This window comes from Pipra filicauda, unplaced genomic scaffold (assembly GCF_003945595.2).
Source record: "Pipra filicauda isolate LSUMZ 115617 unplaced genomic scaffold, ASM394559v2 scaffold2_size9829703_pilon, whole genome shotgun sequence".
NCBI classification, from domain to species: Eukaryota; Metazoa; Chordata; class Aves; order Passeriformes; family Pipridae; genus Pipra; species Pipra filicauda.
The window spans coordinates 486,480-514,362 of NW_024104421.1; the positions used below are offsets into that span (position 1 = coordinate 486,480).

Below are 27,883 nucleotides of genomic sequence, written 5' to 3' on the forward strand. Positions count from 1 at the left end.
AATCAAGAAACAGTATATGTTAGAAACAGGGAAATGATACAGCTCTGGAAATGGCAGTATCCTGAGCCAGAGATTCATTCAGTACCACCTGTGGCAGTGCTTTTTGCTGTTATTGATTTGGGACTGTTATGAAGAATGATACTAATTCTTATTTGTATGGAAAAGTTGGCTTTACTAAGTTGGACCTGGGGTAGATATTTGGACATGAATCATCAGATCTGACCAGGATCTCATTTCCAGTCTGACATCAATTATAAACGCACCTTTGATAAAACATTACCCTCTGGGAAAATCAAGATTGCTCTCATAAAAAAAACCAACAACCACCAATAATATAAAAAAACAGTGTGCAGAAATAAATACCCAAACAACAGCAGTAAAAGGTAAAATAATGTTAGTATGAGTCAGCTGACTGAGTCTATATGTCTAGCACAGATCAGGAGTGTTTCCAGAACTGCCAATGTATTTATTCAATGTTAAAACACTGTTTATAGAAGGAGAATGATGTACCATCATTTTCTCTGTGTACAATTCCCAGAATTTCCAGAACTTTGATTTTTCTTTAATTATTTCCAGACCTAGATGCAATATTGATATTGTATATATTAGAGGAAATTTCATTTCATCCCTTATAATACACACAGCTTTCCCATATCTGCTGGCAGTTTATAATCAGAGCTGCAATTGTAAAAGGTAACATCTAAATGTGCTGGTCATTACCCTGAAGTAATAAAATGCAAACAACTCCAGACCTAATGCCAAGATATGAAGAACTTCCTTTCAGTGAGTATCACATCAACCCTTTTCCCATCCTTGTTTCTGCACTTACATGGGACAGATGGAAGAAGAAAGGTCAGAAAAGTATTTGATATGGAGAATCCCTCTCTTTAGCCCTTTGATCTGCTACTTTCTCAGATAAAGTGTGGTAGATTTTCTTTACATTACTGCAGTGCTCTATTCCATGTCCCAAGGAAGTTTAAGATTAGGAAAGAAAGCTTGTTTCCTAGTTTCAGATTTATGCACAGGACTGCAGGGAGCAGAGACACCCTCCAGAAAATAAAGCAAAGTGGCTGTGTTATTGGAGGCAAAACCTACAGTGATCTTACCAGGCAGGTTTCTTCCTATTGCAAAGGTGCATCATGAGGGCTGCAACAAAATATGACACTTCAAGTATTTTTAAAGACTTTTCTTAGTAATAACTGTTGGAAGCATCTGTTAGTGAAGTTTCCCTCTGGACAATGCTGCCTGTGGAAAGCCATGTATTTGCAAGTTTTCAGTACCATATTTCAAGTTCTACTGAAGGTTACTTAAACAAGGAAGAAAATGGTATATAAATACAGTGGTCATTAAGATAAAAATGCCCCCCTTCCCTCCACAAACACACACACACACAAAATAATCAAAGAAACTTAAACACCTATCACTTTATTGCATCAGTTCAGAGTAATTTTGCTTAAACCCATTACTGAGATGTGCTGCAAAATTAATTCACCACTTTCTTCGTTTGCTTCCCATTTTTGACTGTTTAACATTTTCAAGTCAAACCCTGGAGTTGTTGAGTAATTTGAGTTCAGAGGGTGCTCAGTGACAGCCCTGGGACTCCCACCTGACTGTGGGACATGGTATCCAGCCTGGAACAACTAGCTCTGGTCACAAACCCCACAGCAAAGGCCATCAGAGCAACTGGGCAAGTGAGATTTTATTGGCCATTTAGAGCTGTAGGACTACAGAGCAAGTCGGTGAAAAACGTCAAAAGAGCTTATTGTGGATTTCTTCTTTCTAATTTTTCAATCATAATCAAATTCATGACACTTGCAAAATTGTGGTTTGTCTTACTGTTGGTCTGGAAAGGGATGAGAGCAAGAGGATGGGAGAGTTCACCAAAATTTTGAACATTTTTTCCCCTTATTGTTGATTCAGATGAGGAAAGGAAGAGGACAGGGTAAAGCAAATAAAAAGTCAATGTTTCAAAGATATTTTTTGAACTCCCAAAATGTAAACTAGCTGTTCGAGTCAGTAGTCAGACTCCTTTTGTCCTTTCGAAGCATAGGGAGAAAAGATCTTGTTTCTTTTTTACATACAAGTTTCCTCACTCTCCTCCGAGGTTCTTGCACCAGGAAGAATGTCTTTTTTGTTGGCAGTATCTAGTTCTTTGCTGGTTGATCTCTCTGTATTTTTAATATCTGTCACTTCCTTGCCTTCCGGTTTGAAGCGTTTCATTATTAAAACAGAGAGCACTATGTACAAGACACAGCATCCTGCCCGTAGTCCTGCAATGAGGCCAAGATAGACATTTCTAGGGGGGAAAAAAAGGGACAAAATATGTTTATATTAATAAAGCTTGCCAATTCTGAGTGGAAGCAAGTAAGATATAAAGTGTGGTTTGACAAAACCATTTATTCTCAGCCAGGTATATCTTCACATTTTAAAGTAAGAAATTAACAGGCAGAACAAATGACCTCATAATATTAGCCCCAGGCAGGCCCTAATCAGGTTCTGCTTCTAGCAGAAATGTCTGGAGTGTGCTCCCATTCAGCAGATTATATTTTAGGGCTGATACAAGAGGAGCTCCACCAGCTGGGGCTTTCTGCCTGTAGTCCCCGTCTTCCCTCAGCTCCTCACTGGCACACTTAGTGCTCCTGGTCACAGTTCTCCATGCACCATCAGTCCTTTGGGTCCTCTCTCCAAGTGGATTTTGTGACGTGTCTTATACAATATGAAGAAAATAAATGGGGGATGTGGAAGAGCATTCTTCAGTGCTACACTTACTCCACAGTTTTTGAGGTTTCCAAAAAGCCAAAGTGTCACAGAGTTACCCAGTGCACTTATATTATTCAGCACAAGCTTCAATAAAAGAACTAGTTCTAGCAACTTAAGGAAGTGTATTGCAATTTTATATGTCAGATTGAATCAAAATTATTTGGCTTATTTGATCTATTAAGGTCTAGTCAAATAAGGAGTTTTGATGCTGTTAGTATCCTAATCAGTCTGTAGACAGTAGACACAAGGAAATAATACCTTGGTCCTCAGTGCCCAAAGCTGCCTCAGAAACCAAATTCCCAACCCCTTAATAAAGATTCAACTTACCTGAATTCTTTTGTGTCATATACCCGGCAAGATCCAGATCCCCCACAACTTTTTGTCCCCCATTTCAAGCAGGTCTCATCTATCAAGGCACCAAAATAAATAGGGGCTGGGAGTCCTCCTGCAAGGAAGATATTTATTGTAAGATCTCAGGTATGAAGATGTCATCATGTGGCATCATGTAAAGAAATGAGGAAATGAATCTCAGAGTTTCTGAATTATGGCTGCATAAAATGGGACTAAACATCCAGTTCCAGCTTTGAGAAACCAAGATTTGTGAAAATATTTAAACGTCTACTTAGAGGGAGATGAAATGATGAAAGACTATGCCTTAACTATATTCAGCCAGGAAAATGTTAGCAATTCACTTTAATGGCATTTTTATTAGAAGTATAACTTCTGTTGTTTAAATAAATAATATAACCAACATCTCTTTTGCAGTACCCTGTGTGGATTAACGTGCCATGACATATTAATATTTGTGTATACTAATGCATCTATTCAGGTATCACACAACAATTTGCCATTAAAAATGCTCAGTGGAGTACAAAATTCTGAAATTAGCCAGTAGACAGCAGGTGTATTACTTATGTAGTATTGAAAGAATTCCTTTTAGACAGTCATAATGCTTTAATATGATCTGGAAGCTGTTTGAGGGATAATGTGCAATTTTGTGAAGAAAACTACTTCATAAAAGCAGAAGATTGATTCTCTGCAGCATTCAGCTAAAATATGGACATTAGAAAAGAGATCCAAATGACTACTTGGGTTAGATTTCAAAAAGCAGCAAACAAGGCAAGATGAAAAAAGATTTGCTTGAGGCAGGGTAGACTACATATCTGAACACTTGAATGGTTATTTATTGCAGATAAACTAAAGAAATAAAATATTTGTCAGAGTACACAGGAGCTTCAAGTGAATAATGGTCAGCAAAAGGGAGCATAGGTTTTTAAGGATATGTAGACTGATCAAACTCAGGTAAGTATGTCCAAGAATCAAAAAACTCACTCCAAAAGTACCATGAAATTTCCTTCCTTTGCCTGATTGCTTTGTCGTATAGAATAAAAATTCTAAAGAGATAATCATAATATGTAATTACATATCAGAAAACATTCAGCAAGTTTCTCCAAACACTTTGAAATGCAGTCTGCTTACAAGGAAAAATTCTGGAAAATTCGTTTTTCTCATCTGGAGAAAAGACATTGCACTGCCTGACTTTGGTCTACCCCCTTGATTTCCCACTTGAATCCCACAAAGAAATGAAGTCTTACCTAGTACTCTACCACCCAAAGTTTCAATCCCAACAGCAAAGGATTTCAGGTCCGGTGAAACAGATCTGGAAAGGAAATAAAAATGGTTTTGAGGAACAACAGAGTAACATAGCTACAGTCATGCTGTGAACATCTGTACATGCCCCATGCAAGAGTGCTGTGCTCACCTAACACAGCCCACTCAAACCCTAACCGAAAACATTCACCAAAGTTAATGTTCAGATGCAGAGTCTCCTTCCAAGGGTGAACTGTCATTGAAATAAATGGGACAATTTACAGAAATTGATCTTGAACCCAAGGAAAACAGGTTGCAAATGCTTTTGGGAGACGATGCACAGGAAAATTATAGTGAACCAACTAAAACCGGACAGTTCCTGTAAATAAGTTAAGCTCCAAGAAGCTGTCTTGCTTTAGAAGGGGCTTTAGATATGCAGTGATGATCAGAGAGAACAAGAGTGTGCAGTTCTGCATTCAGGTTGAGCACACCCCTGCCTCTAGCATTTTACACAGAGACAGCAAATGTGAGTTATCTGGCTACAAAAGCACCTCATTCCTACCAGTGGAAAGCAGCCTGTGTCCTTCAGGTGAACTGGAAGAATTGACAGGAGTGCTGAGCTGGCACAGGGGCAGGAGGGGGCCTTGCTGTGGCCAGCCTGCTCCCTGAGCTGGAGTTTATACATCGGTGTATGGTCTCTTCAGCATTAACATAAAAGGCTTCTCATTGTGCACATTAGTGTTCTGAAAACTGGCCAGCAAAGTGAGCCTTGTCCAGAACCCAGGCTTGTGCTAAAAATTACTTATACCCTTAGAAATACTGCAGAGGAATCAGCAGCTTAGACAAGTTATCTGGTCTTGTGCACTGATTGCAATTCACCCGTGAGCACGAGGGGAGAGAAACTTCCATGTGAAAGACACAGAACACCATCTTTTCTTCTGAGTGTAAAATAGCAGTGCTGCTTTCCAACTGAAGGAATCAAAATTTAAAAGATATTCCTGCAGACGTAGTTCTGTTTATACCAGCTGAAGGAAAAAAATGGGAGTATCAGACTTCTCACAACACAGAAGACATTGTGAGGCCACTGAGCTTAACAAAGGTGAATGTTTTTCTCCTGAGTAATATGAACAGCATGGTCACCTTGGACACGGCTTAGCACTGCATCTTATTTCAAGTTCAATGCACTGTTAAGAATATCTCTATCAGTAGAAATGAAAACTAACTTTCAGGATCAGCATAATGCCCACCCATTTCATCACCAAAGTATCTACTCAGCCTCAAACTGGAATTAAATTGTTGGATAGACATTTTGCTGTGCCTCTGAACAGAGGTGGATTTCAGAGTAGAGGTAAATCCTCAGGAGCCTTATTTTGTCAGCCAGCCATATCTCACAATAGGAATAAAATAGTAGATTCCATATTCTGTTTCTCTTTCCCCAAACTTTATGGTCAAGGTAATTTAAAGTATTTTACCTAAACATAATCATGTATGTAGGAGTGCCTCCTAAGGCTAACATAAATGCACATGCAGTCTGTAATGCTAAAAAATAGGGAAAGGCTTTGGTACAGCTTTCTCTTTGGCATTGTCCCAACACTGCAGAGGAATTGCCAAGCCCATGCCCTTGTCCTTCCACACAGCTGCAATTGTGAAACACCTGAAAGGAGATGATGAGAAGAATAATTTATTTATTCAGAATTCAGTGGCAGAAAACAATTTTAGTAGCTAGATCTTTCATTTCCCATAACATCCAGCCTGTTGTTTATGCTGAAAGAACCCCCCTAATCATCTTTGCAGACTGATGGCCAGGTTCATTGGTATGCTCCAGCCACTCTGACCTGCTCCAGAGACACAAAGCAACTGTGACTCTAGTTTCAGCCATGTCATTGCTAGAACAGAAGGTCCTCTGTGTGTGCATAAAATGGGCCAAAGTTAAAAAAAATCAGACATGAAACTATTATCCAGCCATTCTGCTCAGGTACCCTATGAAGCAGATGAGTAACAACACAAAAATAAAGATGTGGACCAAATGATGCAATCACACCTCTCTGTCATTTTTTATCTAAAACAGCATTTGGTGCTCAACTGAGAGTGAACTACGAAGTTAGCAGGAGACATGGGTTTGGAAACCAATTTTCCTGAAGTGAAGCAAGAGAATATTGCTGGAATATATGGATATAAGCCTGAAAATGTGCTCATCTTTTTCAATATTTTTACATGAAGACAATTTTGCTTCTGCCAGAAGACATGGCCATTTGCACACTCTTCTTCAAACCTACTGATTTTAATGGTCTTGTCCAGGTAGGATTGCTTTAAATCCCGGAAATGGTTTTGCTGCTGATACATTGACCAAAATGTCCGGTTGCATATTTACAGGATCTCTTAGCTGTACAATTTAGTGTTATGACTTGCTTTTCTGAGCTATGGCAGCTCAGGAGAGCACACAGTTCCAATATGATCTGTAACAGTTTGTGAAACCAGCACTCAGAAGTTTATACAGGTCTGCTGCATGTCAGTTGACACCACAGGATTTTGCTACTATAACAACCAAACTCCTCTTAGCTGTGTTGTAGACACACATTAAAGAGATCTACTGAGAAACATAAAGCATAAAGTTTATGGTCATCCTCCTGAGAAGACAATAAATTTTAGAAAATCTGAATAAAAGGATTCAAGAAATATAAGTTTAGAGTCTGAAGTTTTCACGTCTTTTCTGAATAGCTCACTTACCTCACCCCAAATATTTTAAAAATCCTCCCTGCAGTCTTGCACTCAGTTTCTGTAAAGTTAAACCATACAGAATGGACACTTGTGTCTACAAGATTTCTGAATCACAAAGCCAAAAAATTAATAGCTGGAGAAATCGGGCTATATCTATAATTATGGAATAATGGAATAGTTTGGGTTGGAAAGAACCTTTAGAGGCCATCTAGTCCAACGCCCTGCAACAAGCAGGGACATCTTCATTTACATTAGGGTGCTCAAAGGCCCATCCAACCTGAACTTGAATGTATCCAGGGATGGGGCATTCACCACCTCTCTGGGCAACCTGTGCCAGTATTTCATCACCCTCAACATAAAAGATGTCTTCCCTATATCTAGTCTAAATCTACCCTCTTTTAATTTAAAACCATTACCCCCTGTCTAATTGCAACAGATCATGGTAAATAGGCCTTTGATATTGATTACCATAGGATTTGGTATTGATTACCATATTCTTTCCTGTCCCAGTTGATGATTTACATCCTGCAAAGCAGGCTGTCATGTATGTGACCCCATCATCCCCACATACAGGGTCCCACTGATCCAGGTTGCAGCTGCAGTCAGCATTGCAACTGGCCATGTAGATGTTCTTGGTGGAGGAAAGATGCTCTATTCTGGAGGGCAACAGAAAGAAATAAGAGAATTATTTAGTCAAATTATATAGTTTAAAAAATATCAGGGAATAGGCAGGAAAAACATGGAGAAAGTAAAGTGATGAACATGAACAAGTATCTGCTACCATCCCGTGGACTGTGAAGTTGTCATATGGAGACTAAAGTAATTTCAGCTAAACCGAAGGTCTCTTGAGGTTTTTCATCAAGCATTAACATTTTTATGGATTTTATGGAAAAGGTATGGAACTGAAAAGGTATGGGTAGTCTTGGCTTGGAGGGAATATTTGGTATTACTTTTCCATTCAAAAGCTAACTCCAAGAAAAAGAAAATCATCCCTAGGATGCGACGTGGTCAAAGAAAAGGCCATGCTTTTCCTTAGCAGTAGGATATCACAGAATATCTAGGTGCTAGAAATGGTGATATAAAACTACATTACACTGCAACAGCAAGATGTCCTTTACATTTTTTTCACTGGATCAGCAAGTGGCAATAAAATCTGTGTGAGTCTGAGTGAGAAGTGCTGCTTCTCTCTCAGCTCTGATCATATCCAACAGCAGCCCTGCACTGGGACTTGGGACAGGCTTGAGACCCATTTATTATCAGATCTCATTTCTTGTGTTCTATCATGGACTTTTATAGCTTTCACTTTTACCAAAATTCCTGTAAGAGGAATCAAAACCAGGCCCCAAAGAGTTAAACTAAGTAGGTGACAACCAGATTTGAGAAATTAAAAAGTGGGTAGTGACTCTGCAGGTGTGCTGACAGGGCTCAATTTTCAGAAAGTGTTAGGAGTCAACCATCTACAGATCGCCCCTGCTTCCAAGTCACTCACAATGTAAAGGAAAAAGTGTCCAAAATTTGCCTTTTCTTCCTCCTTACACTGTACCCCTCAATCAAAACCACACATTAAGTAGGCTACATTTCTGCTAAGCCTTTTAGAAAGGAAAAATAACCGAAGTATTTATCCCTCATTAGGCAGTTGCTTGTCTTCAAAATACAAATTGTTAAACAGGTAAAACAATAAATGAGTTGCTTAACACATGCTAAATTCTGCAGTCTCAGTTCTCCTGGAGAACTGTCTTTCAGTATATGTTGTCTGGTTGTTTCTGCTTATTTTTAGTTCACTCTGCAGTATCAGATGTACTCAATCAGAGTTATCTCCACTGCACAAACTTCTGACACCTTTTATGTAACTAAGTTCAAAGTTGAACTGGATGTTAGGTTTCCTAAGAGAACTTGGGTTTTCCCCAAATATAGGCTTGGTTTCAAAAAAAACAGGGCTGAGTTTCTCTCTGAACTGAAAATGTAGCAAGCCCTGCTGGATTCAGCTTAATCCTTTAAAATCCCTTGAAATTTGGACCACACTGAGCTAAATTTAAACAGTGGGCAATTGTGGCAGGATGCTAGAGTTGGGAAAATGTTCTCAAAAAAGCATGGCCATGGTCATGGCTTACATCTGTATGCAGCACACAATCCATGACTACTTTCTACCTCCCAGCTGAGAAAAGGGTCACAGGCAGGTCAACAGCTCCAGGTACCACAGGGGGCTGGCAACTCCCCATGCAGGCTGATAACAACTGATCAAGTGGATGGTCCCTTCTAGAGGCAGTGTGGACTATGGGGAAGCCACTTTCAACCTTTTTCTTACATCCCACTCCCTACATGATAGGAGGAGACTGGCTTTAAATTAAAGCTTTGAAATAGAATATAAAAATTTATTTTGCCTCTGATAAATTTCACCCTGATTAGTAATTTGCCAGAATATAGAGGTATATCATCAATATCCTTGCAATGTAGAATCTAGAAAAATAGAAATAGATGCTTTAGAAAAATAAGAAATGTCTGGTTTGAAATTTGAAAAACAAAATCAGTATATTCTGCCCATCCCCCACACTAGGTATCATTTCAGCCTAGTGTGTGCATTTCAGACAAGTCTGTGCAAACCTAGGATTTTCTTGTGTGCATAACTCTCAAAGAAGTGGTAAAATGATATAATCACAGCAGCTCCACTCCAGATGAAATCCCACTGATCGATACTAGCAAATGGCCTAACACAGGCCAACTGCAACAAAAATCTGTTGTGTTTAAAGAGATACATATTTGAATGGATATAGCAATATGCTACAGTAAATCAACAGACAAGACACATCTCAGAAGTCATCCAAATCCAAATTTAAATGTTTTCTAGAGTGGAAGCTTTGTAGCTCAGAAGAGGTTACAAACCCAGTAGAGGTTGTGGGAGAACCCAGGTCACGCACCATGTCCTGCACAGGGCAGAAAGCAGCTGTGACAAATGACACAACCAGCACAAACCCAGGGGGATACAAACCCAGAGTAGGGGGTTGTCAAACCGGCCACCTGGAGCACCTCACAGCTGCACGTGAAGTACAGGAGGTTTAACAAATACGCCGCTACAAAGGTGATGCAGGCGAACTTTGCCATTTCTGTTATGTGAAGTTTGAATTTCTTGATCAGAAAGCCCCCTAGAAACATCCCCAGGATCGTGATGGGTAAAAGTATCACACCTGCAAAGAGAAGATAATAATAATGTTAACGGCTCTAGCTTGCATTGACTCTTTCAAGAAAAAATGTCTTGTTCTAGTATTTTCAAAATATCAGATACTCACCTGTTTTCCAGCTGATCCTTTGAGGTTCTGAGACTTTTTATTACCTTTTAGTAATTTTACTTACTTTCCCATTTTCTTTTTCGAGTCATATTATGACTTTAAAAGCTTAGTTCCTCAATATTCCCTACCTTTTTACTGTACTGGTTTTTGTATGTATCCTGATACAATAAAACCTATACAGTTGCCTGTTAGAAACTGGAGTAAATGAGATAAATGTCTTAGCTCACAGGCACTCCTTCATCTAAAATAAAATATTTAACTCTGTGAAAGTTGCAAAAAGGTCTCCAAAATGGAACATAAAAGGATGCTACATCAGGTTCTGGGCTAGATTCCATTTAGATCTGAGAGTGAATCACAGGAAGATTTGTATTTAGATTTAATCTATTCAGTATTTCACAAGCACCAACCCTAACATTTATGTGCTGAACAGAGAGCCCTAACAGGGTTTTACTGTGAGGGGTTTGCTTTTCTCTGTGTGTTTTTTCAGTTGGTTGTGTTTTTTGGGCACTTTTTTTTGGTGAAACTTTCTCTACATCCAGAAAAAAAAGATAGGAAAAAGAATGTTCTTCCCACATTTGTACCTGACCAAAGCCCGATGCCTTCAGGTCAAACTAATGCAATATCAGTTCTGCAATGACCTGGAATACCCTGGTTTTCCTATCAAATTATGAGACAATCACTGTAAGATTAATATAATTTCAGCATTTCTTTTTTTCTGAACACTACAAAGGACTTATTTTTTTGAGGGAACTGGTAAATAGAAAAAGAGCTTTGAAATGAATGAAGTGACTCAAAATTTTACATTTTGGTTTCTTCTTGGTTACGAAATTTGCATTTGTAATAAAAATGGAAGAACATTTATACTTAAGTGTTATTCTGAAAAGGAAAAAAAAATCACACATTTCATTAGACTTTTAAAATTATTTTTTCTCTTCTAGTTGTTATTTTGTTGTAGCTTGTGTGTGACAGAAGCAGACGCAAAAACCAAACCTCACTATGAAAAAAGCTGTTCTAATAATCCTCTAGCTCATTGAATTAGGAACACCAGGAAAATTAACACTAAAATTAACCTCCATTTTCAAAATATGGTAGGAAAATTAATAAACCACTAAATACTTTCTTTTTAACCAAAAAAGTTCACAGAAGCTCCTCCTAAAAATGAAGGCAAAATAACAAAATAAAAGCTTCCTTTTTGACATTGGAATTTGAAAGGACAACAGGTACCTACCAATTAGAAAGATGGCTCTTGCCACAGACACATTAAATTGTTGCTCCATAAACTTTGTCTCGTAGGTTATAATCCCAACAAGAGCATTGTACTGCAGAATAGTAAGGAAGATGTACACCAGGAAAATTGAATTTCCAAACAGTTTCCTCAGAGCTGGCAAGAAATCTGCAATGGAGAGGTATATGCTGTACACCCTGCTAAACACAGAGAAGAGTTGTTTTGACATCCTTTAGATAGTAAAATCAATTTTGATTTAATTACTGGTTGTATTGCAAGTTATAATTCTGTGCCTACCAAAACACATCCTTGCTCAAGTGAGAGTTTTCCTCATTGCCCACACATACCTTACAAGAGCAGCAAGGCCAAATGGTACAGAGGATACTGAGGTGGGAATCAGAAATCCTACACTGTCTTGTGTGTGACACAGGACTCTTCATTACAGGCACCAGCATGGCTTCTCGATGCCTGTACAGAGCATTAAGACCCTCTGTAATGTAAAATTTGGTGCCTAAAGCAGGAGCCTTCACAAACCACACAAGAGCCCCACATGAGTGTGACATTCAGAGAAAGAGAGCACCTGACCCAGAAAAAGGCTGGAATCATTCCTGAGACACTTGATGAGAATACCCGAAGTCCATTAAATTAAAGTGAGTGCAAAAACCTGCATTTGGACTGTAGCCTGGCTCTTGGCACACTTGCCTAAAAGATGACAGTTTGAAACACATCTGCTGTAGGGTTGCACATACATACATACATGCAAATAAGGTCTTAGGTCTTACAATAAAAATATAAAAAGAAAAGCAAGGGGTCATTGGGTCTGACGTTGCCTATACAAGGTTAACTCAGCATCCCTGAGCTCGTACACAGGAGCTACGAATCCAGAGAAATCCCTCCAAGAGCCAAGGCAGTACTTAGCCCCACGTTTCCTCACCATTTGTAGGCCACAGGGAAACAGTGGCCTGCCAGCTATGGATCAGCTATGAACTGAGGATCTCTGATGCTCAGAGCAACAGCACAAGCGTTTTCCAGCTGTCAGACATAAGGAGAGGACTGAAACCTGCCCTTAGCATGTAGTTATAATAGTGCAAATTAAAGACAACATTTTTGTTGTCTTTGACATCATCATTTGCACTGCAGAAACACGCATTTTGCTGAAGGTTGTGCAAGTCCCTGCTCAGCTCAGAATGAACCTATGAACTAGAATTTGCACGCAAACATTTGGGTGATAATCTTTCACCTTTTACTGCCTCTGAGAACTTTAACTGTGGCTGAGTTGGGGAGTCTATTTTACAATGATCTCCTTGGACAGATAAATTACTAATCTTCTGGGTTTGATTCTCTCCTTCTTTTGGTACAGAGTAAGGCAAAAACCAGAAAGGCAATGAAGCAATGAAGTTGACTGATCCACAGATAAGCAATCCAAGCCACCAGGCACCAACCCAACGGGTATCCTTAGGATTTATGCTGATGGCATCTGTAAAATACAGAAAGACAGGAAAAGATATTAAATATCATGCAGAGCAATTACTATAGCTATCCTCATATATATATATGATTTAAAGACCAGAACAGAGGGGATTTATGTTCCATACAAAGAATTAAAATGCAGTTTGTTTCAAATCACATAATCACAGAATCATTTGGGTTGGAAGGGACCTTTAAAGATCATTTAGTTCCAACTCCACTGCCATAGGCAGAGACACCTTCCACTAGACCAGGTTGCTCAGAGATCCACCCAATATGGCCTTGAGACTTCCAGGGATGGGGTATCCTCAGCTTCTCTTGGCAACTTGTGAATGACCTGTCCCTGGAAGTGAATCAGTCCTATGCAATTGCAAATAGATATCTCTATTTAAGCCTGTGGTGGCATTTTATTGCCCTAATCTTCCAATACTTTCAGTGGGAATGAGTGATGGCAATAAGGCCATTCACCACCCAAAAAGAACTTCCCTTTCTCAATTTCCCACTGTCAAGCCCTTCTTTCATCCCCAAACATTTTTTCCCCAAATTTCCTTAAATGTTCCCTGGGATTAGAGACTTGTAAGTGATTTGAACAACTAAATAAATTTTTATACGAATCTTTGGTGCATCCTTCTTAAGAGAACCTAATTTTTGCTAAGTGTTTAAAGGCTTCCATGAGCCTTTCACTGTTCCGTCAACATGAGGATGGTCTTTCATTCACTAATATTTTCTCTGCTGCACAGCAAGGGTGCAGCAATTGTGTTTGCAAGCATAAAAAGAGGTGCAGTGGGAATAGGGCTCTTCCATCAAGGACTATTCCAGTCATACTACAACATGGCAGATATTAAAATGTAAACACCACCACCTTTTGAGTAGGAAAAACTCTCTGAGAGCCTCTCTTTTTGAAGCAGTAAACTGAGAAGGTACTTCTTGGCATTCAGGTTCTTACAAATTCTTACATCCAGCCACCTTCTTGATTAACACACCACCCCACGGCCTCTTACCAGTATCCACAACACCAATGTCAACCCAGAGGCTGGCACAGAAAGAGCCAAGCAGGAAGCCCAGGGTCGGCCCAAACATGCCCGAGGATCTCACCAGGCCTGTGAGAGAAGAGAGTCAGCACATGAGAGTGAGCAAAACACTGGGAGGACAAGGCAAGCCGCCTTCTCTGAGGGCAAGGAAAGGAGAGAGGAAGGAGGAGACAGAAGAGGGGCACTGACCATTAGGGAATGTCTAATGGGAAGCTCCTGAGCAGCAGGAATATAAGCCATAAGCTGCCATAAGCTGTGATGTAGAAGGTCTCACGTGGACCATTGTGTGCAATTCACTGGCAAGATTTTTGTCTTTGAAGGAATAGGAAGAAAGAGAATAGCATTGCAATGGTTTTTATCTCTGCCCCTCCCTACTTTTCAGTTTTTGTAGTTGCATTGTTCAGCTTGTGCCAGTTAATTAATGACCATCCAACTCTAGGCCTGCTGGAGGTGCCACAAGTCTGACAGGGACTCTATTTCCAGCTTGCAGGATGTTCTGTGATTGTACAAGCCAGGGTTTTTCCCTGTACTACATGTTTAGGTCCCTTAATTCTAAGAGCAGGAGTTCATCTGATGATGTACTTGTAAGAAGGCACATCTTTGCAGTTTGGGATGGCAGGGACAATAAAAGTGTGTGGACATGGAATTAGGTACAGGACCCTGAGAATGCTTTCAAGTGGGCAATAAGGAGATATAAGCATCCCTGTGTGTGATCAAAGTTCATTAGACAGAATCTTTGTTGATTCATTCAGCACCAGAACAAGCAAATCAGTGAACTGTTGTGTCAATACGTACTGACGTGGCTGTAAAAACCAAATCAAGAAATTTAGTGATTAAGTAGTGCCATCTTTAAAATCAGGTTTCAGTTTTGCTACTGCCCTCTCTGGGCCTCCCATTTTCTGCCCTGTTTCTGCTTAGAAAGGAGATAATATGGGATCAGAAGAAGGTGGGATGCCTCTAGAAGCAAATGAATAAGTTAGGAAGACTAGCAGAAACCTAGGAAGCCAGGCTGCATTCTGCTGGCTGGCTATGTAAATAACAGCACAGTATGATTTTGGTTACCACTGCTGGCAATCAACACAAAATTAAAATATCCTCAAAATAATTGAAGTGTAGGTCCTCACATTCCCTTGCCACCTGTTTTGATTAATTGAAGTTTAGTTGTGAGGAGGCAACAGGTTCAAAAAAAAAGTTCAGTGATTTGGATTTCTGAATTCTAGCGTGGAACTGCCACCTGGGAGCTGTTTAAAGTTAGAGAAGGCTTAATTCTATTAGAAAAGAAGGAATTATTGACCAAATGCCTGTCACTTCTCGCCCATATTCAGTACTGTGCTCTGTAAATCCTGCTGCGTTGTTCTACTGAAGAGCTTTTCCTCCTGAGAGAGAGAATTGGCTTTGCAAAACTCTCTCCTGAATCTGGTGATTACTCAGCTTATCATCAAGAACTTCTGCAGTAAATTCTTACAGCTTAACAACTGTGCTAATTTTTTCTTTTCTGTTCCTTCCCGTGGCGACTCTGGTACTATTATGACACAACAACTCTATCGAAAAGGTTCTAATGCAAAGTAGCTTATGCTTTTACTCAACATCTAAGGGCAAAATAAAAAGGAGAGACAGGAAACAAACTTCTTGTTTAGGGTCAAATAATGAGACCAATGGTAAAAATTCATCAACAAGTCTTGACTGACTTTTTTACTATAGGACAGTTTTATTTTTTTGTGTTTTACAAAAACACTGATCCTAAATTGATTCGTGCATCTGGTAAAAAATAAGACATAGAAAAAAATTAAAGTTAGTTAAGAAAAGAAATTCCAGCTCTATGACAAAGATTATTTCAACATTCATGTTTTTGCAAATAGGTTCATCCACAAAAACGGAATAAGAGACCGAAAATTGTTATTCTGAATGTAAAAATGAAATATTTTAATACTCTGTAAATTAAATACTTTATTACACTTGCATAATCCAAACAAATTTTCATTTTGGCTGAAGCCATGCTATTCTCTGTGTCTAGTTCATATTTTTAATCTCACTTCCTCAACAGTCCTCAACCTGTGTCAATCTCTCCCAGATCAGACTCTGACATGAAAAAAATTCAGTTGAACTTTTAAAAATACCTCTAATCAGAAGCTCAGAGGCGATTACAAATATTTTGGATAACTTCTGAGTCGAACACTTGCTTTTGACAGCTAGCCCCCTAATTTCTTCAAAATGCAGGTTTCCTTATCCCCAGATGAAGACGTTTACCATGGCCTTACCCTGCAGCATTACATACTGAGCTCCTCCTGAAACTGTGTCTTACTCTCTTTATGACCAGCTCAATTTCACCAAGTTTACTTCAGGCCACAGTTTTGACCTCCCTCAGCCACACAAACACCCCATGCTTTCAAAGCAGTTTGCCAACAAATTAACCAGCGTGGGTGTAAGTATTTCTGTCTTGGGCAATAGGTTATCTGCCATAAAAAAACAAGAACAACAAAATCCCAATTAGAAGGGATTTGTTACAACACCCTGGCAAGGTGGTGTTTTCCCTTTGGTAACTAGTGACTTTAGAAAGCTTTCAAAAAGAATTGTGCTGCCTGCAAAACTCAAAAAGTCAGGTAAGAGCTTCTGAAACACGTTTACATTACTGTGCTCACATTACAGATCCTAACATTAAGGATCATTTCCTTATCTGTGAAACAGTGATTAGGCAGAATTTTATCCTCTGAAGCTGTGGTGCTGAGGATGATATGCCAGATAAGGCAGATATGACTTTGTGCTTTGGAGAAATGAGTATTTGATTATGCCTCTCTTCATCACAGAGAAAACAGGCACACATGTAGCAGAAGCCACTTGGGGAAGGCAAAAGGACCACCTGGAAAATACCCTTAGAAAATAAACATGAGATCTCTTTTGCATTGTTTTTTGTCTCTGTACAATACAAAATTATCCAAATAGAGCAGATAGATTTTTTTTTTAATTTGCTTGGCTATAGAAATGTTAAAGGAAAGAATGTTTAGCATCAAAATCACTGATTTGTATATTACCTATGTAAAACGCTGAGTTTTCTTCCTTAGAAAAATCATCAAGATATGAAACTCCCAACGGCATAATTGGTGCTTCCCCAATTCCACGTAAAAGGTTCCCCATCAACACAAAGAGCCATAGATAGGAATTTGTTGTTTTCTCACATTCTGCAGGCCATAAACATTGACATTTCTGTGAGCATAGTTCTGACAATACTTTATTGAGACAGTAAACTTACATAAAATATGGGGTTTAACAGTCATTATTGGGTGGGTTTGTATATATCATGGTTTCTACAGGGGTTTTACTGCTTTCCAGTAAAAGAGGCTGTACAAAATGGGACAAGCAGAAGAAGGGAATCCAGCATCGGAGCTTTTGCTTACCAACATTTTCCATTGTGCTGGGTGTTTCCATAGCATCTGTGACTGGGTGGCCCTCAGAGGATGCTGGGGAACAAGCTGATACACTCGTGGTGGAGTTGTCCACACTAACAGTTATCCTCTCATAATTGTAACTGGAAAACAACTGTGTAAAATACAACTGAAACGTGAAAGACACTGCTCTGCAGGAAGTGTGTATGAGCCTTGTGTTCATACATGCTTATTCCTGTTATTGGCAGGAAAAACAAAGGGGCAGCCCATTTCCAGCGCTTTGCTTAAAGAAAGGTAGGTATCTTAATATCTTTTTCAAATGATCTGATGATTCCAACACCAATATTTTTTTGGGCTAAAGAGCAAAAAAGCTGCTTCCAGGGATTAAGAGATGATTCCTTAGACTGCAGGACAGAGGCAGAGTCCCTCCACATCTGCCTAAATACAACAGTGTTGATGTTTTTCCATTCTGGTACCTCTTTCTCCCTTATGTGGCAGAGGTGTAACATGGAGATTTCTCTGCTAGTGTAAAATTAGATAGCTAAGGATCTAGTAGTGACCTTCCTATGTCTATAGAGATTAACACTGGCTGCAAAACACACATGCCACTTTGTCTGCATTAAGCCAGCTACAACAACAATTCTGCCAAGTAAATTGAAGCCAGCTGGAGTACATTTATGCTGCATTGTGATAAATGGAGAGCAGATATTCCCTCTGACTGCGTCATCAACCTCAATATTGTGACAGATGACAGTGAGGTCCCCGTGGCCACTGGGTTTTGCTCATTGTTTGGCAAATGGGTGATGTTCTAAACCTGGCTCTGAGTTTGGGTTAAATCAGATATTTCCATAACTCTGCTTCTGGCCTTTCCTGTCCCCTGCAGTGCAGGTTCCCCCACAGTGACTGTGGCCACTTTCCATATCGTGATCCTCAGATATGATTCTTTTCATGCCCTCCTTATCAGAGGTATTGGTCATGAAGCTAAAGAAGATGCTCAAATCAATTTTAATTTTTGAGAGAAAGAGGAGTTTTATTTTTAGCTACTACTCAGTAAGAATGCCAAATGATTGGAAAAGTATGACCTGCTTCTGACAACTGTGTAAGCACTAAAGCTTAGATGTGAAAGGGTATTTAGATGATTAATTTTCCCTCAGTTCAGTAGAGATAGACACAAATCTTCATAGTTTTGGAGAGCTTATGGAGAAAGCCCTCATGGAGAAAGAAACCTTTTCCACCGAGGTCTCACTACAGTTCATTTAAAAAGGAAAATAAAGGAAAACATCTAAAAAAAATATGTGTATATATATATATATATATACATATATATCCATCCCTGATGAAAAATTCCACCCACTTTCTGCCTAATTATGTATAAGTTCTGAGAAGCCTGGGGCTTCTCTCTTTCTTACCTGTAGAAAGAGGTAAGCTTTCAGAGAGGAAATCAGAAAATCAATACTAACAATTTCGCCCATTAAAACCTTCCTGCTACCTGGAAGAAACTACCATTGTCAAGCTTTTAACTCAGGTTTATGATTAGAAAACACTTCATATGATCAAGTTTAATTAGTGCACAATGTAAAACACTTCCATATTTACCGTCCCATTAGGAACTGAGGCATCACTGACAAAAATGCTCCTAAGGACATGACGAGACACCCAACAGCAATTATTTTTGGTCGATGAACTCTTGGTCCAAGATAGCTCACCAACACCATCACCATTAAGTTACCTGCGTCAACAGGAGAGAGAACCAGCACAAAAAGTGATTTATTTTTGAGGTGAAAGTGTGCTAAGAAGCAGTACTTATCCACTTTCAAAGGAAGTACTCGTACCTATCTCAAAGCTGCCATCGATAATTCCAACAATTGATGACGAGATTTCAAATCTCCTTTCAATTTGACTGGACATGCTCTTCATGTAGCTTCCAGAAAATCCTTTGGCAAAAAAGGAAAAAGCTAGAGCTCCAAGAAATATCTGAAGAGAGAAAATAATTGAGTTTGCAAAGAAATAATTTTTGCTTCATGGCTGGATGCCTGAGCAACCCACTCAAGAAATATAGAAATCATGTGCTTTGCTTTCTAATTCTCTGTGAAGAGAATCTTCTTATTGTTTTCATTAAAACAGAAGATTTTACTTTCTTTTTTAGGATGGCCTCCAAAGACTCTTCTACTGCAAAGAAAAGGAAAATTGACACTGATTGCATGCACCTTCTAACTTTCTAACACATACTGTTTTAGCTGTTTCCTTCCTTTGGGGAAATCTGTAGCAAAATATCATTCATTACTGCTAGTTATTATCATGGTATGTCTCCTGTTCTAAAAAACATGAATTGAAAGATATAACTGCAACTACCACTGTGACTGTAACACACCTCTAAATGATTTGTTAGTAAAATATGGTCTCACATTTTAACTTCTGAGAACATTTATTGACTTTTGTGTGCTTGGATTCACAACTATGGAATCAGAATGGTTTTGGTTGGAAGGGACCTTAAAGATCATCTAGTTCAAACCCCCCTGCCGTGGGCAGGGACACCTTTCACTAGACCAGGTTGCTCAGAGCCCCATCCAACCTGGACTTAAATACTTCCAAGGATGGGGCATCCACAGCTTCTCTGGACAACCTGTTCCAGTGCCTCATCGCCCTCACAGTAAAGAATTTCTTCCTAATATCTAATCTAAACCTAATCTCTGTCAGTTTGAAGCCATTCCTCCTTGTCCTGTCACTCCAGGCTCTTCTATATAGTCTCTCTCCATCTTCCTTGTAGGCTCCCTTCAGGTACTGGAAGGCCACAGTTAGGTGTTCCCAAAGCCTTCTCTTTTCCAGGCTGAACAATCCCAACTTTCTCAGCCTTTCCTCACAGCAGAGGTGCTCCATCCCTCTAACCAACTTGGTGGCCTCCTCTGGACTCGCTCCAACAGGTCCATGTCCTTCCTGTGCTGAGGACCCCAGAGCTGGATGCAGCACTGCAGGTGGGGTCTCACCAGAGCAGAGCAGAGTGTGCTGCCCACACTGCTTTGGATGCAGCCCAGGGCATTGTTTCCAACACATACAGTGTCAAACAGTGTCACACAGAACCAAATCAATTTTAGTAGAACTTCACAGTTTGGTATTCCAGAGAAAATATGTGGTGAGGGCTCCTCTCCATACCTTCAGCTGTGAACAATTATGGCACAGGGTTTTGGCAGGGACCACGCTGCCATCACTGTCCTGGAAGAGTGACTTTTCTTTAAGTTGGCCAGCAGAGATTGGTCTGTCCATGGTTTTCCTCCTCCAGGTCTGATATGTAGGTCTTCCTGTTTGAAAAATATCACTGTGTTTACTTATTATTTGCATAAGAACACAGGTTGCAATGTTTTTCAGACCTACCCAATGACAAGACACTACTTGAGATGCCTACACATTGACACCTTTTCTCAGGAGGACATTAAAGAGTATTCAAAGTGTTATTGTACCAAATTAAGGACTGGTGCACCTGATCTGTAAAATCTGCTTTTTAAAGGACCTCAGGACCTTCTTGGATAGATGGAAAATTTAGAGGAAACTTGCTGACAGTTTTTAGACATCTTTGTGGAGAAGTAAAGTCCCTGTGTAGCTGGAGGCTTAGGAGAATTTATCAAAGAAACATCTTTAGCACGTTTGAACCAATTCTTACGTTCTCTTTGAGAATTTTAATCACTGTCCCAGACTAAATGGACCTTTGGTGTGATCCAGTAGGATTCTGATATTTTATTTATGAGGATTTTCTTAGTGAACACTACCATTTTGTCAACCATTCCAATGAGTAACATTATTTACCAAATACATGTAGAATCAGACCACAAATAAGGACAGAGAAGAAAACAGGGTAAGCGATATGGTAGGGAAAAATGTATTAAGGAAAAAGAAAGCAGTGATCAAAGAAACAAATAATGACTGTCTATAAGTCCAAAAGCCTTCACAAATTCCTGCAGGAGAGATGATAAATGTAGTTATTTTAATTAGACTTCTAAAATTTTCTTTTTAAAAATTGGCTCTGATGTAAGGAGTCATCTTAGCTATGTTGGCTGATGTAGAGTAAACTGATCAGGGGAAACCAGCTAATACAGAGAGATCTGGAATGATAACAAGTCAAAAAGAGCTATTGCCAAGTTCTTCTCTTGGAAAACTGCTGCTATAGTACCAAAATCAATTAGTTAGCTCTAATCTATGTTGACACATATATTAGAGGAGTATAGAGGAACATTTGTCAAGAAATTGTTTTCCCTCCAAGACACTGGAATCTTAGATATGCCATTCTATTTAATTCCCCTGGGAACGTCTCAAAGTTTTCCTCCTGCAGGCCCCAGAGACCAACTGACCCATGAGTGGAGCCCATTCAAGTGCCATGGGGGATTTTTGACACTGGGGTGGTAGGGATGTGGCAGGGTCTCAGGCTAACCTGCAAATGTCCCTCAGTTCCTCTGGAGAGTTCAGTTCTCCAAAGTAAGATGCCCTGGAGCAACCTGGATTCCCTGAGAAATGTCCACCCATGCCCAGAAAGGATAACACTCTCTTAGCAACCCAACAGCCCCCTAAAAGTTACCCCTAATGACTGAAAATAACACTAATGTCTAATAAGGAGATCTAAAGCCTCATAAGATGTCTAACTTAAATTTTGTAGATTTTAGTTCCAAATTCTACTCCAGTAGGATCCACCAAAAGGGACTATGAAAAGCAAACAACTGTATGTTTCAGACTAACCCACATATGAAATTTCTAAAGAGATCTAACCTTCCTTAGATCATCCTCAGCAGCTCACAAGTCAAAAAGCATTGAAAAAATATGCTATAGGTAATTAAAGTATGCTGAAAAGTATGACTTACCCCAATCTTTATAGGATAGGAGTTGAAAGACAGAGTTTTCTAAAGCAAATACATTCTTTATTGATTTGTATGTTGCTGATGATTAACTTTGTGAAACATCTGACTCTGTTAAATAAACAGTATCTAAATCAGTGACACAGTTTCTTTTCACAATATTTAATTTTAAATATAAAATTTCATTTATGGTGCCAGATGAAACATCTACATTAAACTTATAGAAAACATTAAACTGTAGAAACCCTTCTTTTACATCTAATCAAGCAATAACATTTGACATAATCACTCTATGAAAATCTGAACTTTGGTAAACCAGTGAATCATTGACACCAGTGGTATTCAAAATTAAATGAAGCCAGAAAAATAATAAAAGATTCAAGTTGTGAATTAATGGTAATGAATAGGTTTTGTATGGAGAGATAAAACACCCCACTTTCCACAGTGCTTATCCTTTAAAATAATATATTGAATTTGCCAAATTGTACCTTTGCACTTTTCATAATCTGCTTCAAGTTTAGTGACGTTGAGACATGCAAAAAGCCTGCGCGAGCACATAAAAACTAAACAAACAAACTAACTAAAGGAAAGAAGCGGGAAGGGAGGGTGTGGAGAGGCAGTGAGAGGCAGAGAGAGAACTTACTTTGTGTCAGTGCAATGTCAGGCTGTTTCTTTCCCGTGCCCGAGGGCTTCCAGGCTTGGAGCCAGCACAACGTCACGGCAAAAGCTCTGCCTACTCCGAGAAGTGGAGCACTTCAACACATGGGTTCTTTTAAACCTTGGATTTCCTTCTTATGGCGATTGCAAAACTTTCCCACAGCCACCGATACAAAAGCTTTGCAAAATAAGGCAGGTTTCTTGCGCTGTCACTACTTTGGCAGCCTACCTGCCAGCGTGTCCGTGGTGCCAGCCTCTCCCAGGCGGAACAACTTGTATTCTTCACTCCTTTTTTTTTTTTTTTTTCCCCCTAAACTCTAAACATTAAAGCTGCATGAAGCACCTCTCCAAAGGGAAGTCCCTGCCATCCACCCAGCAACCGTGGAGTGGCTCAGCAGAAGAGCCTTGAGAGTGCAGGCTCGGTTTTTCCAAGCGTCTTAGCTACAGCCTCAGTAACTTTCACTCCTTGGTGCCTTTGATGAGAGTCAGCAGAGACACTGAAAGATGACTTAGCTCCTGAAAGGGCATGAATTGCTTATTGACATGTGCCACTTTTTGGTATGGGTCCCAACCTCAAGGAAAAGGTGCAAAAGGGCTCCTCGTGGAAACCTACAGAGAAGCAGATGCCCTCAGGAAATCACAGCCTCGTGTCAGACTGTTATAAATCAGGATTATTGAACACAATCACCAGCAGTTCCTGCCCGTGCCAACAGGAGATGTGGGATGGCTCAGCTACACCTCCAAGCTGACTGCAGGCTGGCCACGCAAAAAGAGTGAATGTAATACCGACAGCTAGCCCGCCTCTCACTTCCTAACCAACCACAAGTAGAAAATCAGATCTCACGTCTAACAGGCCACAGAAAGTGCAAACCCACCTAACCTGTGTCTTCTCTAGAGCAGAACTCCCCAGAGCTGGAAAGATTCTGACCCAGATGTCATCCCAGGCATTATCAAGTCTCAAGAAATAGTTTTTGATCATCTGGTTGCATGTAACAGCACAACATTCAGAAACTTGAATTGCAAAATCAGATTCACATATAATTAAAGGACCTTTCTAGTGTTTTCTAAATATAGAAAATAAAGTTTTATTACTCCAATATCTTCAGGAACATTGGAAGGAAAAAACCTTGTCCCACCATCCCCTTTCTTTCCAGCAAAAGGTAAACTACTAAAATATAACTCTTGATTAGCTTCTTCTATATAAAAATTACATTAAGAGATTTGCTAAATACTGAAGTATCTCAATGAAATGTATGGAAATATAATATTTAGTCATGAAAGCTAAAAGAAATAGTGAACTTGCTAAGTCTGTAAATATGCAAGCTGTCGCTGCCCCTGAAGCCTGGAGGTTTACTGCAGACAATCATTTTATCCGTCATATTCACACTTGTTTTTCAATTTTGCTTGATGGAATTTTACACATTTTACTGTGATCATTATAAATTTATTGATTTATTATGGGTCTTAATTTAAAATTTCAGTTTTTCTGTATGGCTAACAGGACTCTACGTTGTCACCAAGTACTCCGTGAGCAAATCAGAACACAGCTTATTTCTACCATTTAGTAAGAATATTTGCAACACAGAAAAATGTTGCTTTGTATAATGGTTTTATTGCAATATTCCTGCATTATTCTTTAAATGCTAACTTCTTGTTTAATTAATTTAGTTTTAACACATGGGAATAACATATAATGAAACTCACTTTCTCTTTAAAAAGTTGAGAATATAGGAAATCCATCAAAACTACTTTTCACTAAACTGATTCTCATTTGCATGTTTTTCTTTAAGTAAAGAAGTGTTATCTTTGCCTGGTTCTTAATGCCTTAATTAATCTTTAAAAAATCTTCAAAATACTTAGATTCATTCACCAGAATATCACAAGAACAAAGCAGATTTCGCTTCATTTAACAATTTCAATTTACATATATAACAATCTACATTTGGACAACTCTTAACTGTTATGATATTGAAAAGTTTGAAGGAAAAAAAATATATATATATTAGCAATGAGTTCCCTACTTATTCTTGCTGTCAGTCTGCAGCTAGGTAGTAGAAGTCTGTTGTAGAAGTTTCAAACACCGTTCTCAAAACCAGATACCCACAAGAATCCCATCAGCACTTCAGTAAATGTATTTTAAGTTTTCATACAAAGAAGTTTATCTAGAGAGGACATGACCCTTCTTGAGATCATCACACACAGATGGTAGGATCCACTTACAAAGCAGCACTGCATGGATTCAGTGCAGACAATTTCAGATGAGCCACTAAATCAGTGGCTCATGGTATAGTCAGAGGAGGGAAAAGAAGCATTCCCAAAGGCATAGGTTGTTTGGTCTCTAAAGATACTTACTTTAGGAATGGGATGAAATGAACTCCAGATATGGTTGTGAGAGTAGGCTTGACTGCAAGATCAGCTTTTGACAACAGAAAGTCAGGAGAGATTAATCCCACTATAAAAGACTTCAGTGCTCCCATAAAAACAGTCTTCTGCAGCTTTTGCAAATTGAGCTCCAGTGTCTGTGACAGTGTTTGCCATCATGCCATGTCCACGCAAGTCAGTTGTGATATGGCTGCTGCCAGCAGATGAAAAGGCCCCCTTTGGATTTTGGCCCCCCTTGCAGAGGCCTAGGAAGGGCAGTCCTGGAGAGACCAGTCACAGCTCCTAGATCCCATCCAGCCCACTGGCACGTGCTGGCAGAGCACAGCATCAGCAGCACCCGTCAGTGCCTCTCCACAAGCCACGGTGTGGGCTGTGGTGTCACCAACAGTCTGACAAGGGGCTGTACCGGGAACCTGTTCTGCAAGACCTGTGGTAGCGTGGAAACTCAAAAACAGGAGAGCAGGTTACCAACAAGGAAGTGTTTGTTGTTGCTGCTGAAGTGTTGCTGCTCCCAGTGTGACCCAAGGCTCGCTGGCTGTGGCGGGCTGGCAGCGGTGGGGGCTCAGAGGTGGGTGCAAGACCCCCCTGCAAACGGCCTCAGGAGCAGCTCCAGTGGGGAGAGCTGCCTCCCAGCCTGACCAGGAGCTGCACTGAGTAGCACCACCATCCATATTCCCAGAGCAGGATGTGGTGTCCCTGATGTGACGTGCCTGGGTGGCTGCACATCAGCGCCCGTGTGTTACGCACCACCTCAAACGCGAGCGAGAGACTCTGCGGCTGAGGACAAGCAAGGACAGCAAGAGGGTGTACGCTCCCATCTCAGCCATCTCTCTCCTCCAGGAGGTTATTTTTGTGTGGCAGTCACTTAAGAAACAGCAGAAGTTTTAGTGCTGGCCACCTGCCACACAGAGGTGAGGCCGATGGCAGCTCCCACTCAGCAGTTCATCAATGGAGGAAGTTTTGTGCGAGGGGAACCCGCCTGTCATCGCTTTAGATGCGCTCGGTTGCACTGATTGAGCTTTACTGCCAAACAGAGCCCCAGACCAAAGCAGCTCAAACCCAAGTGCCAAGAGATCACGTGGCGATGCCGTGACAGGGCTGATGTGGCAGCAAGTTCAAGGCTCAGGGAGCTCAATCTGCGAGTCACATTATGAGTTCCCTCAGGAGTCACAGGGGGAGGACAAAATTCTGATAGAAAATTCCCTTCTACTGCTGAAACGTGGAAGGACGAGATGTGAAAAAAAAATAGGGGAGAAAAACAGTTAATCTTCTGCTTCAATAAGAAAAAAGCTCTTAAGAGGTATGATTTGTACATAAGGTGTTCAGTCTTGTTCTTGGCACCAATTTTTCACCTCTGGAAAGGTGCACAGAGGATTTGGGGTTGCTACGCTAAGCTGTCATTTGATCTTATTTTAGTAATTCCAGCTTCTTCAGGTGCCAAAGAAAAAATCATAAAAGACAAAGATACAAGTGGTAAAAATGATTTCATAGTGCTTCTTCTTCTGAGCATCTTCTCCTGTAAAACTTAATTTGGGAACTGTTCGCAGGCCTCATGCAAAATTGATATCATCTAACTCTGCAGAAAAGAAATTTTCTCCCCAAGGATGGGACTCTACCTTGTTTGAGGTAAAAACCTCAAACAATAATAATAGTAGATAAGGAGTGTTACTGATCTGTTCAAACTGTAAGACAGATGTTATGTGTGTGCTTATATGGGATAAAATACCATTAACCTTGGAGGAATAGACATAAAAATTATTTCGGCTAATATCACTTCCCAGTAAAACAGGTTGCACATGCCTCTGAATTTAGATATAATTAAATTAATTAGTCTTCTGAAAAAGAAAAGGGTATTTAAAAAAAAAAATCAAGTTTTTGTCAGCATGAATGCATGACTTCCAGTCCAAATCTCTAGTACAGGCTGGCTCAATGCTTAAACTGGATGAAGGAACTGTCATTTAAATACATTCTATGCTTACAAATAAAACATCATGAGATTTGAATAGTCCAAACATGTGTACTGGGATGCTTTCAAAGTTGAAAAGGAGAAACCTAAATAGCAGTGACAACCTTCAGAAAAGGTGTACCCAGATTCAATGCATGCCATCTGAAATCACCTTTTACAAGTGTCTTGTGTGCAAGTTGAATTAAACGTGAACCTAATAAACTAATGGAAAAAATTTAGCTTCTAAAAATCACAGCCCTTTTTTGCCAAAGGCAGTTTGTATTAAAAGAAAGCAAACAAGTGGGTCTATAGTGAAATACAAACCAAAGGAAATCATCCTCGAGTGTGTTATTACTGATGCTTTTCTCAGGCCGAGATCTCTGATGACCTCTCTAAGCTCCAGCTCAGACTGGAAGCTACTCACTGCCTGTGCCAGCTCTGTGGGAATGCAAAATGTGCCTGACCAGGGGGCAAGGAACTGAGAGCCTTCACACACCAGGGAGCTGGGTCACAAGGTGTGGTTGTGCCCTCGTGAGCAGAGCAACAGTGAGCAGAGAAACCCTCCACTCGTAAATAGTTAACTCTGGATGCTTCCAGCAACACACC

The 27,883-nt window shown here is 39.9% G+C and overlaps 1 protein-coding gene across 2 annotated transcripts; it reads right to left on the minus strand.

The window, feature by feature from the left end:
- Nucleotides 1–1,396: 1,396 nt before the first annotated feature.
- Nucleotides 1,397–25,979, minus strand: LOC113990831 (solute carrier organic anion transporter family member 1C1-like). Of its 2 annotated transcripts, XM_039383244.1 has the most exons (17): nt 25,303–25,979; nt 22,782–23,026; nt 22,300–22,404; nt 20,606–20,751; nt 19,288–19,429; nt 19,052–19,184; nt 17,468–17,598; nt 17,105–17,251; nt 14,046–14,144; nt 12,818–13,054; nt 11,581–11,745; nt 10,055–10,250; nt 7,559–7,724; nt 5,823–6,004; nt 4,356–4,420; nt 3,088–3,205; nt 1,397–2,296 (listed from the first exon to the last, which is right to left on the minus strand). In XM_039383244.1, the coding sequence occupies exons 4-17, from the start codon at nt 20,714–20,716 to the stop codon at nt 2,074–2,076; spliced, it is 2,115 nt and encodes a 704-aa protein (XP_039239178.1). In that variant the 5' UTR covers nt 20,717–20,751; nt 22,300–22,404; nt 22,782–23,026; nt 25,303–25,979; the 3' UTR covers nt 1,397–2,073. The 2 variants fall into 2 exon arrangements, with proteins under 2 accessions (XP_039239178.1, XP_027582439.2); XM_027726638.2 differs by lacking the exons at nt 22,300–22,404; nt 22,782–23,026; nt 25,303–25,979 and having other exon boundaries at nt 19,288–19,389; nt 20,606–20,680.
- Between the last annotated feature and the right edge of the window lie 1,904 nt (nt 25,980–27,883).

What these genes read in the sequence shown, in the direction of transcription:
- LOC113990831 (XM_039383244.1), bottom strand. Translation starts at nt 20,716, where the DNA reads ATGGACAGACCAATCTCTGCTGGCCAACTTAAAGAAAAGTCACTCTTC. An exon ending in CCTCAGTTCCTAATGGGACG is followed by an intron (nt 17,599 to 19,051) that starts GTAAATATGGAA and finishes GTTGTTTTCCAG; the next exon opens with TTACAATTATGAGAGGATAA. An exon ending in TATGACACAAAAGAATTCAG is followed by an intron (nt 2,297 to 3,087) that starts GTAAGTTGAATC and finishes TTTCCCCCCTAG; the next exon opens with AAATGTCTATCTTGGCCTCA.